The following is an 11804-nucleotide window of genomic DNA, read 5'->3' as shown; positions in this document are numbered from 1 at the left end:
GCTGCTACTGTTCCTGCACATGGCAATGAAGTTGTGGATTCCCTTGGTTCTAGTCCACAGATGCCAAAATAATGAATTTGCTACTACTGTTCCTGCACACAGGAACAATATCGCCAAATAATGAATTTGCTGAGTAAAGAACCTGCTGTTGAAGCAGCTGCCAGTTTAGCAGGTATGGTTAACATTGGTCACAAGTGGATTGTAGATACTGGTGCTACTGATCATATACTGTCTGATCTTTAATTTTTAGAATCGCCTGTTGAATGTGCATTGGGTTCATCTTGTGTTCAACTTCTAAATGGTTCTTCTGTTTCCATTACCCATATTGGTACTTGTAATATTTTACCTAATTTGCAGTTAACCAAAGTTCTTTATGTCCCTAATTTTTACTATAATCTTTTGTCTGTTTCAAAACTTACTAATGACCTTAATTGTGTTGTTTCTTTTTACCCCCAATTTTTTCTTATACAGGATCTCTCCAGTGGAAAGATGAGGGGGATTGGTAGGGCACAAGGTGGTCTTTACATCCTCGACCCATCTCGATAGACTAGTGTGGATTCACCTAGTGTAGCAGTTGTTTCTTCTGTTGACTCGTCATTTCTTTGGCATACCTGTTTTGGCCATGCTTCAGTTTCAAGACTAAATAAGGTTCCTAACCTTTCTTGTACAGTTTCAGATATAGATAGTATAAAAAAATGCTCTGTCTGTCCGCTTGCTAAACAAACTAGGCTTTCCTTTCCTGTACATATGACTCGTGTCTGTGAGGCTTTTTCTCTTGTTCATATTGACTTGTGGGGACTCTATCGAGTTTCTACTCATAGTGGTCATCGATTTTTTCTCACAATTGTTGACGATCATACCCGAATGACATGGGTTTACTTGTTACGAAATAAAAGTGATGCACTTATTTCTCTCAAACAATTCTTTTTCTTAGTAAAAATCAGTTTTCCACCACAATTAAGACTATTCGTAGTGATAATGGGACTGAATTTTTTAAAAATGAGTGCAATAAATTTTTTCATATGAATGGTACTCTTCATCAGAGTTCCTGTGTTTATACTCCTCAACAGAATGGAGTTGCGAAACGAAAACATCGACATTTGCTGGAAGTAGCCCGGTCATTAAAATTCTAGTTCTACATGCCTAGCAAATTTTAGGGTGAATGCATTCTTACTGCTTATTTTTTAGTTAATTGTTTACCTACTCCTGTTTTAAATTGGAAATGCCCTTTTGAACTCTTGCATAAAATTGCCCCTGATTTTTCTCGGCTGAAAGTTTTTGGTTGCCTATCTTATGCTACAGTTCCTAACTATCATGATAAGTTTTCTCCTAAGGCTATTCCATCTGTTTTTATGGGTTATTCACCTGTACAGAAAGGTTACTTATTGTTTAGTCTTAAATCGAAAAAAAATTTTGTTAATCGTGATGTTATTTTTCATGAGACTATATTTCCTTTTGCTTTTCCTACCCAACAGTTTTTACTTTTTCCTGACATTGATAATTCTATTTTTCTTCACCTTGAGCCATCACCTTCTCTTAATATTTCTCCCTCTAGTAGGTTAGTATCCCCTTCCTATCCTTCTATTCCTGTCATACCTACTAATACATCCCTACGTCGCACTACATGGTCTGTTAAGACACCTACTTGGATGAAAGATTATGTTTACTCTAACTAGTCTTCCGCGTCTTATACCACAGGTATGTTTCCTATTTTCCATGTTTATTCATCCTCCCATTTGCCTAGTCATACTTAGTCCTTTGCAGCCCATATTTCTTCTTTGATTGAACCTCGAACCTATGCGGAGGCCATTTCGGATCCACGATGGGTCAATGCTATGCAACAGGAGATTCGAGCTTTGAAGGATAATGGTACTTAGGAGATAGTCTCTTTACCTACTGGTGTTGTTCCCATTGGATGTAAATGGGTTTATAAAATCAAGTATAAGTCTGATGGCTCGGTGGAAAGGTTTAAAGCTCGACTAGTTGGGAAATGCTATAATCAGCAAGCGGGTATAGATTTTCAGGAGACTTTTTCCCCTGTGGTGAAACATGTCACTGTTAGAACTGTGATTAGCCTGGCAGCATCGTCTGATTGGCCTCTTTTTCAGATAGATGTGTACAATGCGTTTCTGTAAGGGGATTTGTTCGAAGAGGTCTATATAGACCTTCCAGATGGTTTTCGCAGCCAGGGGGAGTCTCGGGTATGTCGGCTGCGTAAATCACTATATGGCCTGAAGCAAGCTTCTCGGCAATGGAATTTAAAACTCACTGAGGCGCTAACGCAGGGAGGCTATGCACAAAGCAAATATGATTATTCGTTGTTCACAAAAAGGAGTGAGGGTAACATAGTTATCTTGCTCATCTATGTTGACGATTTGTTAATTACAGGAAGCAGCATTGACATGATCAATGAACTAAAACAGATTCTGCATCAGAGTTTTAAGATGAAGGATTTAGGAATACTTAAGTATTTTCTGGGAATAGAAGTGATGAGGTTAAGTGAAGGAGTTGTATTAAACCAAAGGAAATATGCCCTGGAGTTGATAGTTGATCTGGGTCTAGGAGAAGAGAAATCAGTAAGTACACCGCTTGAGCAGAATCAAAAACTTACATCGGTCGAATATGACGAGTCTGTGCCGGCAGTGGCTGAAAAAGATGATTTAATTCCAGATGTTTCGATATATCAAAGGCTTTTGGGAAGGCTGTTGTATCTGACCAATACGCGACCAGATATAATGTTTGCAGTTCAACATTTAAGTCAGTTTATGCACAGACCGAAAAATTCGCATTTGGAGGCTGCTATCTGGGTGGTACGGTACATAAGGAAAAGCCCTGGTCAAGGCATTTTGTTGTCTGCAGCTAGCAAACTGTAGATGGTTGCTTTTTGTGATTCCGATTGGGCTTCATGCCCTATGTCTAGGCGATCAGTGACAGGTTTCTACATTAAACTTGGAGAGTCTCTTATATCGTAGAAGTCAAAAAAACAAACCACAGTCTCTCGATCATCAGCAGAAGCTGAATAAAGAAGTATGGCGGCAGTAGTGGCAGAAGTTATTTGGTTGAATGGATTGTTAGGAGAAATAAGTCTTAATCAACCAACTAAGTCTGTGGTATTTTCAGACAGCAAGGCAGCTTTATAGATTGCAGCCAATCCGGTGTTTCATGAACGAACTAAGCATATAGAGATCGATTGTCATTTTGTACGAGATAAAATCAAAGATGGATTGATTCAAATGCAATATGTGGGAACAACTGAACAACTTGCTGATTTGATGACAAAGGCCCTAGGTGTTAAACAGCATGAGTATTTAGTGTCCAAGTTGGGGGTTAAAGATTTATACCAACCCTCAACTTGAGGGGGAGTGTTGAGATATTAAGAAGCAAAGAGGTTAGTAAGGTGGTTAGAGTCAGTTATATGTAAAGTTGTTAGTTAGTCAAGACTTTATAAATATAGAATGTACTATCAGTTTCAATAATATAGAGGAATTTTCACAATCATTCAAAGTGTTTTTAATCTTTTCAACAAAATTCAATCCTTGTTGAAAAGAGTTTAACTTTTCTCCTAGCCTATCTATTTTAGTGAATTCATTGCCCTGTTCTCAATTAAGGTGAGAACTTAAATGGTTTTAATTCCATAAATTGTTAATCATTACTTGTTTTGAGTTTGAGATTTTAAGGTGTTTTTTTTTTGGAGGTTGCCTGATTTATGAATTTCTAGCTCTGTTTACTTTTTATCAATAAATATTGCAGTAGGGTTTTGGGGCTTTCATCTGTAATTTTGAAAATATTTTAAGGTTGCCGTTGAGAACTTATTTCCAAAGGATTTGGATGTCAACTGCTGTATGAATTAATTTATGATAATACTCTTCAACATTGGATGTTTATGATTACTTCCAAATTCATGGCGTTTTTGCATCACTATTGCAGTGAAGAAAATGGCGATGGAGTTGCAGTGAAGAAGATGAAAGAAGGAGAAAGAAAATAAATTATGAAAGGAGGAAGAGAATGAAACAAAAGAAATTGATTGGAGGAAGGGTATGAAATGATCAAAGGAAAATATGGAGAGAGAAAGAGTAAGTTTTAAAAAGAAACTTATTTTAGCTTTTACCTTTTTTTCTGACTGAATGTGCCATGTGGTTATTTTTATTCGCTAAACCTTATTTTTAACGTTTGTTTCATAATGGACTAAATTCATTTAATTGGACAAAAAAAATTTAGGTATAAAAAGGGTATATCTTAGGAGTTAAATCGTGAATTAAGTCTTTATTAAATTATTTAATTATGTCTTAGTCTAAAGGGATTTGCCATACAACCGAAATGTTTTAGGATTATCATGAAACCTATACCTTTTAAGATTTTAATTTATTAATCAATTTTGATTTTCAAGTTCTATTCTTAAATTTTAGGGCTACGTAAAATTCGATATTCAAGTATCTATTTAGTAGACTAAGTAAGTAATCTAGTATTTTTTAGTATTTAATTCCCAAAATTCAGTCCTTAATATTTTATGTAATATATAATATTTTTGTCCATGTTTTTATAAAATTGGGTTAAGCAGGCTATTATGATTATTGTGGTTTCGGTATACTTATGCTACTCAAATTATATAAAAAAAAAAAGGTGTTTTCAAAAAGTATAATATTGAATTATGCCTTTATAAATGAAGTATGTTACATTACAAGTAATCTAATTTTCTGGCTTTGAATTTGCTCCTAAAATGCCGTATTCCTATCCTGCGAATGGGGGTTAGACATTGGTAATGGCAACATGTGTTTTGTGCTTAGAAACCGGTTTTAACCGTGACAGTGGTTTTTGATCCATTGCTATGGGGTGAATTGATTTTTGTTTTATTGTGGTTTTTACCCTTGTAACCGAGGTTAAGGGTACCATAGCGATAAAAAGAGAGTTTATTTTTCTCTACTAGTGAATTTAGAAATTATTAATTTGTCTTAATTATTTCTTTGGAATTATACTATCACAGATTACCCATAAATTTTTCAATTACGTATTTTCAATACAATATTTAGCCTAAATATTTTTGTACTTGCTTAACCCAACCAAAGGAAATGTTAGTTACTTACTCTCTTTTTAATATTTTATAGATTCAGATTTTATTCGTGAAGGTGGAAAATCTAAGGTGTGATAAATAAAGACATTATTGCATCTCTTTAGAATTTCCAAGATATTTCAAAGTTTTAGATTTTCAATACTACTAGACCATTAAAAGTTTAAGTTGTATTTTAAGGTTTCTTAATTTTATACATATTTCGAAGCTTATTTTCAAAATAAAAATTTATAATTGTTTTATGAAATTATAACTATGATTTTTATTTTAAATGTTTTGGTTTATTCCAGCTTTGTTACTTAGTGTTAATATTGCATATTTGTGAGGTTTTATTTCATAGATTTGTGACGTATGTCATGTCTCAATTTGAGACGTGATAATCACGAGGATGGCTTTATACTTATTGAGAGAGCCATCAACATTCAACTTGGTGTTTTACCCCAATCACTTTTCCATCCTGTGGTCTATCAACTAACTCTAAAGTAATATATTTTTCAATCAAGGATAGCTCCTACATTGCAGCTATCCATTTTTTATCCTTTTCTACCTCATCATGCTCTGCAAGTTCACATACAGCAACATTGCACTTTTGATAGAAATTAGAAAGCAACCATGTACCTTTGACAAGAGGTTCATCCATCAGTTGAATAGAATTTGGCCAAGTACTTATATTTTGGACACCATTTGAATCTTTCCAGCTCTACTACTCATTCTTCATAAAATGCATATCTCTGCTTATTAAAAAGGTTTCTTGTTTAAGGATAAAAAGCAGATTGTGCTATAATCTACAAAAATGCTTGGAATACCCTTGTTATCTAATTTGTCTCGCTTAACTTGAGGCACATGGGTAAAGTACAAACACCCAAATACTTTTAAGAAATTTCAAAGAAGGTTTATACTTATACTAAGCCTTGAATGGAGTCTAATCCTTCACGTCTCTAGTGGAAAGCCTATTTTGAAGAAATATAGTAGTGTTTCCAGCCTCAGCCCAAAAATTTCCTTGATAATTCTTTTTCATGCAACATGCACATGGTCATCTCCAAGATGGATCTATTCTTTCTTTCATCGACTCCATTTTGCTGTGGAGTGGGGGGTAGTAAGTGTTCCATAGCAACCTTCTCACAAAATAGATTAAAATGTTCTGAAGTATAATCCTTGCCGTTATCTAATGCCTTAAACTTGAGAATCTTGCAACTGCTTCTGACTTGAACTTCAAAATGAAAATCCAACACATTCTAGTTAAATCATCAATTAAGGCAATGTAATAAAGGCTACCTTTGAGGGCAGGTGTTCTTTAAGGCACAGACAAACCTGTATGAGCTAGCTATAGCTTCTGAATTGCTCTCCAAGTAGTCTTAGGAAATGGCAACCTGGTTTGTTTACCATACTGACCTGCTTATTCTCCACCGGGTCCAAAGAAAAGCTTTTGCCTCTCATCATGACTCTGAACATCTCCTAACAAGCTGGACCTTTGATCCTATAGTGTTTGTCTTTGAAAATCACTTTGAAGCCTTTTTCGATCAGTTGACCCATACTTAATAGATTTTGATTAATTTCATGAACATAATTTGTTCAGAAGAAGTGGCTTTTCAGAATAAGCCCTTTGGACTGCAAAATATAAAAATAAAATAAAATTGTAATAATAGCAATGGCTATTTTGCAACGGCTGATTGAGAGGATAAAGGAAGTAACGACGGCTACTTGAGTGAATGTAAGGAGTTACAGCTAGTAAAGATTTTGATCAATTTCTGGAAATTAAAACAATTTGGCTAGGGAGGGAGGAATCAATCAATTTGCAACATACTAGACTTTCAAGCTTAATTCTCATGCATGTAAACCCCTCTTTTCTACTAGCCCTGGAAGTCCAATAACACATCATGGCTTACAAACAAAATCCAAGAGACTTGTGGAATTCTTTTGAAAACACTTCATTCCCAACATTTCCTAAAGCAATTTTAATCCAAGATGTAGTCTAAGAGAATTCAGTTGACCAAGGATATTGATCTTCTGAAACGCTACTTTGTGATTTATTTGATCATCTCAAATAACAATATTGAAAATGTTTGTATCAAATAAATTTCTATATTCCACATTTATCTCAAATTCCAACGCCATAATTTCATGCGAATGGAATTCACATGCATATAGTTACATGTAAGCTTATTATTACGAATGAATATTGGCTCCACTAATTTGGAAGTGATGATTTAGTACCTCCATGAATGTGTAACCCTCAACTACTAATGTTGCAACAACCAGCAATCACAGTTTGCCATGTCTTTATCACCATCAGCACTATGCTTTGATTTATAGTTTGATATATGTAGTAAACAATCAACATGTGAAATTACGTTAGGTGGCAGCTTTATCATTAATTTATTGCTTTCACTGTTGTTTCAACTTGTCATTTAGTTTACAAATAACAGTAAAGTTGAAAAATGGGCATTGCTTACGTTACATGTTTATTCAAGTATTCCACCAGCTGGATGAATTTCCTAGTGCCTTCCCACACCTGCAATTCTCCACCATTAGCCTCAGTTCCCTCTGCTTCCTTCCTCCTTTTCCATTACTGGGAAGTTTCCACTTTAAGCCACCAGTCCCTTCTCCAAGATGGTGCAACTTACATTATGAACTTCCTCAAAGTGAGCTTATTTCATTAATACACAGTGAGCTTAGCTTTTGCATCAAAAAATTCAATTAAGTGGTGGAAACACATTGGAAACTTTCTTTTAGAGATAATAATATCATATGTAGCTCAAGTATTTGTTAAATCAACTTAAATATTAGGGATATTTTATTTATTCAAGGTTTGCCTTAGTCAATCTTGGCATTCTTTGTGGGTTTCTTTAAAGATAATAAAACGCTTTTTGGAGTTGTCTAGAAGAGAAGATTGGATGGAAACAGGAATTTGGGAGGGGTGGGCCACCTTTTGATCCTCTATCAAAGCAGGGGATAAAATGAATTGAAACCAGCTGAAATCAATCAATCAACCCACCCACCCACTTTGCCACCATAACCCATTTTCCTTCACTATGGCCTCAGTTTATTCCACATGTTAGGATACTCAAAATGCTTTATGACAACTATTTAAAAAAAAAAAACCCCACAATTCAACATAAAAGTAATACCAATATTAATTTAAAGCTCAATGAATTGAATTAATTAATAGTTGATACACTTTTAATTTTATTTGGTACAATATTGACAATTTATATACGATAATAGTATAGAGGAATCAATGAAAGCATGCCTATGTCCAAAAGCAAGAAAGCAATTTGAATAGGTTTGGGAAAAAGAAATAAAGAAGTGGGGATTTGGGTAGCATGAGAGAGATCTATTGGTGGACTTGCTCGACCAATGAAAGATGAAGAAGCTATGGAGACATTGAAATAACAACACAATCTAATACAGTTTCTAAAATTGTCCCTAAGGCTACACAAAGTGGGGTCCAAAACCACAACAACTGTCCAACACAAATGCTTTTTTATAATGTAATACAATAATATAGGGTTGATGACTTGATTCACCTGAAAACATATGCTTTAGCTATAAAATATAGGCTTTCCCTGCTCTAAGAAGATATGCCCAGATCTCATCCAAGACCCCTATTCATTATAGTATATATGCTTACATCATTCCCCACTTCTTTATATTCCTTTGTTTAGCGAACTACTCTTAATATTTTAATCCCTTTCTCAAAACTTGGTCAATTTAGACATATCACCCCAACTTTCCTAAAACTAAAATAAAAACACCTTTGTGGGTGGAGAATGATTATTAGTAATTACAGGGAAGCTGCATTAATTAAATATATGTGATAGATCTAGCAATACCTATTTTATTATAAATGTGTTTAAAGCGATTCCGCCTGCGCCTTGGATTTAATATCAATTTTCTCTGTAAATATTGTTGTGAAAATTTTCCTACAATGATTAAGTGCTGCTAAATTATTAATTGATGAGGTAGAGCATTATTAAATATTACATGATGAATCCACTGAGAGATTAGTTGGATTTAAAAGATAAGAAAATAAGCATTTGGATACTATGGGGGGTTTAAGAACAGTAGAGGATTTGGGATATCTTGAAAAGCTACAACCCCTTCCTACCATGAAGATTACGTCCCCTTCTTTCTTTGACTTTGTGTTAAATTAGGGATTATTATAAAAGTAACTTTAATATTGTCTTTGAGAACGGAATATTTGTTTTAAATGTGCAAGTGCTTCCATAATTGATTGTCTTTATCTAATTTAAAATTGGTTTACAGACCATAGAATTCACCGTTAAAAATGAAAACACTGAATCCTCTTTGATTGAGAAAGTTTCAAGTGTATATCTACTACAAAATGGGCAGCTTTGTTTTTATTTTTATTTTTATAAACCAATAACAAATTCTTTTTCCATATTATTGAATCAGACGGCTTCTCTGATCTGACTTTCTTTTTTTTTATTTTGCTATTGACCCATTTTTACGTTTATGCTGTTCATGATTATTATAAATCTATTCCACTTTAAGATGCTTTGAATTGTTGGAAACCTTAGAGATTGGAGAGTTACTATATAAAGGTAGACAAACCAAACAATTCATAGTCATAGGCTCATAGATACATCAATACTTTCCTCAATTTCAAGAGAGATGGAAAAAGATGCATGTGATTGCGAAAATGGTTATTCTCAAGCTGGATTCTCTGTCGAGAAAAAGCTTAGACTGTTCGGGTTTGAGCTCAACCCGAGCAACAGCAATGGCGACTCCATGAAAGTTTGTGGTGAAGGTGATGAAAGTGTGAATTCATCCAACACCATTTCTTCTACAGCCAAGGAGAAAAGCTCGATGGCAGAGGCGGACGACAAGAAATTCGAGTGCCAATATTGCTTCAAGGAATTCGCCAACTCACAGGCGCTTGGAGGTCATCAAAATGCGCACAAGAAAGAGAGGATGAAGAAGAAAAGATTGCAACTTCAAGCCAAGAGGGCCAGCCTCAATTGTTATCTTCAACCTTTTCAGAACAGTCTTGGTTTCGGCTCTCCATGGTACTATGATTCTCCCGCTTATGCTACTGCTGATTTCACTCCTTACGAAGAATCTCAAATAAGTTTCAGTCAATTCGAGCAAGATAGCCATTTTAATGGCTCTCATGCATCGAATTTGAACAGCCTACCGTCTGAAATGATTCCTTTCCAACGAGATTCATCCATGTTCACGTTAATACAAGGTGACAGATCAAGGGATAACAGGCCTCTTTTCAAGCCTTCTTCTTCCACTCCAACAAAGCAAAGCTGTAAAACCTTGGATCTACAATTAGGCCTTGGTTTGCAGCAATCTACGATACAGAGTTCCTCTGGAGGTGGTATATAGCACATGCATATGAACTAAGGAGGACATACACAGCATGCAAGGCGCCACTAGCCGTGTTAAATACATATCCGACAAAAGCACACTTTCAATACGGCACCATATACAGATCCGGAGCTGCAGGGCAAGACATCAAAAAAGAAACATACACGGTAAAGATATGCTTGGACACAATTGAAACAAACCTGGACACGATTGAATATAAGATGAAAGTTCTTCTTTCTTTGTATTTTTTTTTTTTTAATTTCATAGTTTTTAGAAGAAATTATTTATATTGGATGAAAAGTATTATAAAGAAAAAAATTTATTGTCATGCCTTGCATGGATTGTTAATATCATATATTATTGTATCGACAAATCCATGTTCATGCCATGTTAAATATCTCAATTTTATGACGATAAAAGTCCGTAAATAACACTTGGTGTATGCACTCTTGAGACATGTACCGGAGCAGAGAGCTAAGGAATTACATATTGAAGGAAACCCAGGTTGAGAATGCCACTATACAGACAAAGAACCAAGCAATAAGATTGCCGGTAGAAAAGTTTAAGGTGGAACCCTAGTACTCCAAAATTCGATTCTCCAACAAGCGAAAATCCATATGGAACTCAGAATTTCAATTTTATTAAATATTATTTTAGTTTTATTTATAAGGTGGACAGGTTGTTAATTAATCTATTATTTATTACTTGGAGTCATTGTCAATATACAACAACTTGCACGCACTTGCTTTTAGAAGAGTTAGCGCAATAAGATTTGCAGAAAATTGCACTGTTTTTCTGGTGGGTTTCGTGTTCCTAGACCTGCCATGATTGCTGATGAACAACGTCCACGATAACTGGTACCCGTTGTCAAAGGATTCAACAACACATTACCTGCAAGCTGGTCTTTGTTAGGAATGACCGAGCCTTTAGCCGATCAAACAAGTTTTTATTTAAAGGGTCATCTACCATTGAACTACATCACCATCTTCTAATTAATTGTTACAAAATACAGGTTTGTGGTTAATCAGTAGACAACTTATCCATTAAATATTTATGTTTGATCTATTATGTAGAATTTTTACATTTTTGAACTGACTTGTCTCCTGTTTCTTCCAAAACAAGCTACACATTCCACTGTTCCCACTTCATTCCAAATTGTTTTATCTTTTGGCTTTGGATTTTCTGGTTGAAGTAAATAACGTGATAACTTTGACCTGGCCAATTGGTCAAGGTTATGGGATTCATCTGTAAGTTGTGTTTATGTGATAGTTCAAATGGATGCGTAAAAACCTGACTCTTATATGAACGGTATGTAGTTCTATCCTCCTCCCAGTGACCAACCTCCATCGCTAAATCCTCTGTTAACATATTCTTTTGTACCTCTATAAATTGAGCTTAATTA

At 34.9% G+C, this 11804-nt stretch overlaps 1 protein-coding gene across 1 annotated transcript; it reads left to right on the top strand.

Annotated features, from left to right (window-relative positions):
- Positions 1 to 9448: 9448 nt before the first annotated feature.
- LOC105794699 (zinc finger protein 5) lies at positions 9449 to 11804 on the top strand. Its single transcript, XM_012623992.2, has one exon. The coding sequence runs from the start codon at positions 9701 to 9703 to the stop codon at positions 10418 to 10420; it is 720 nt and encodes a 239-aa protein (XP_012479446.1). The 5' UTR covers positions 9449 to 9700; the 3' UTR covers positions 10421 to 11804.

The sequence above is a fragment of the Gossypium raimondii genome, chromosome 3 (assembly GCF_025698545.1).
Source record: "Gossypium raimondii isolate GPD5lz chromosome 3, ASM2569854v1, whole genome shotgun sequence".
Taxonomy (NCBI): Eukaryota; Viridiplantae; Streptophyta; class Magnoliopsida; order Malvales; family Malvaceae; genus Gossypium; species Gossypium raimondii.
The sequence above is the reverse complement of the archived record's forward strand: the minus strand, read 5'-3'. Positions and strand labels throughout refer to the sequence as shown.

Excerpts from the sequence above, each read along its gene's own strand:
- LOC105794699 (XM_012623992.2), top strand. The coding sequence starts at position 9,701 with ATGGAAAAAGATGCATGTGATTGCGAAAATGGTTATTCTCAAGCTGGA.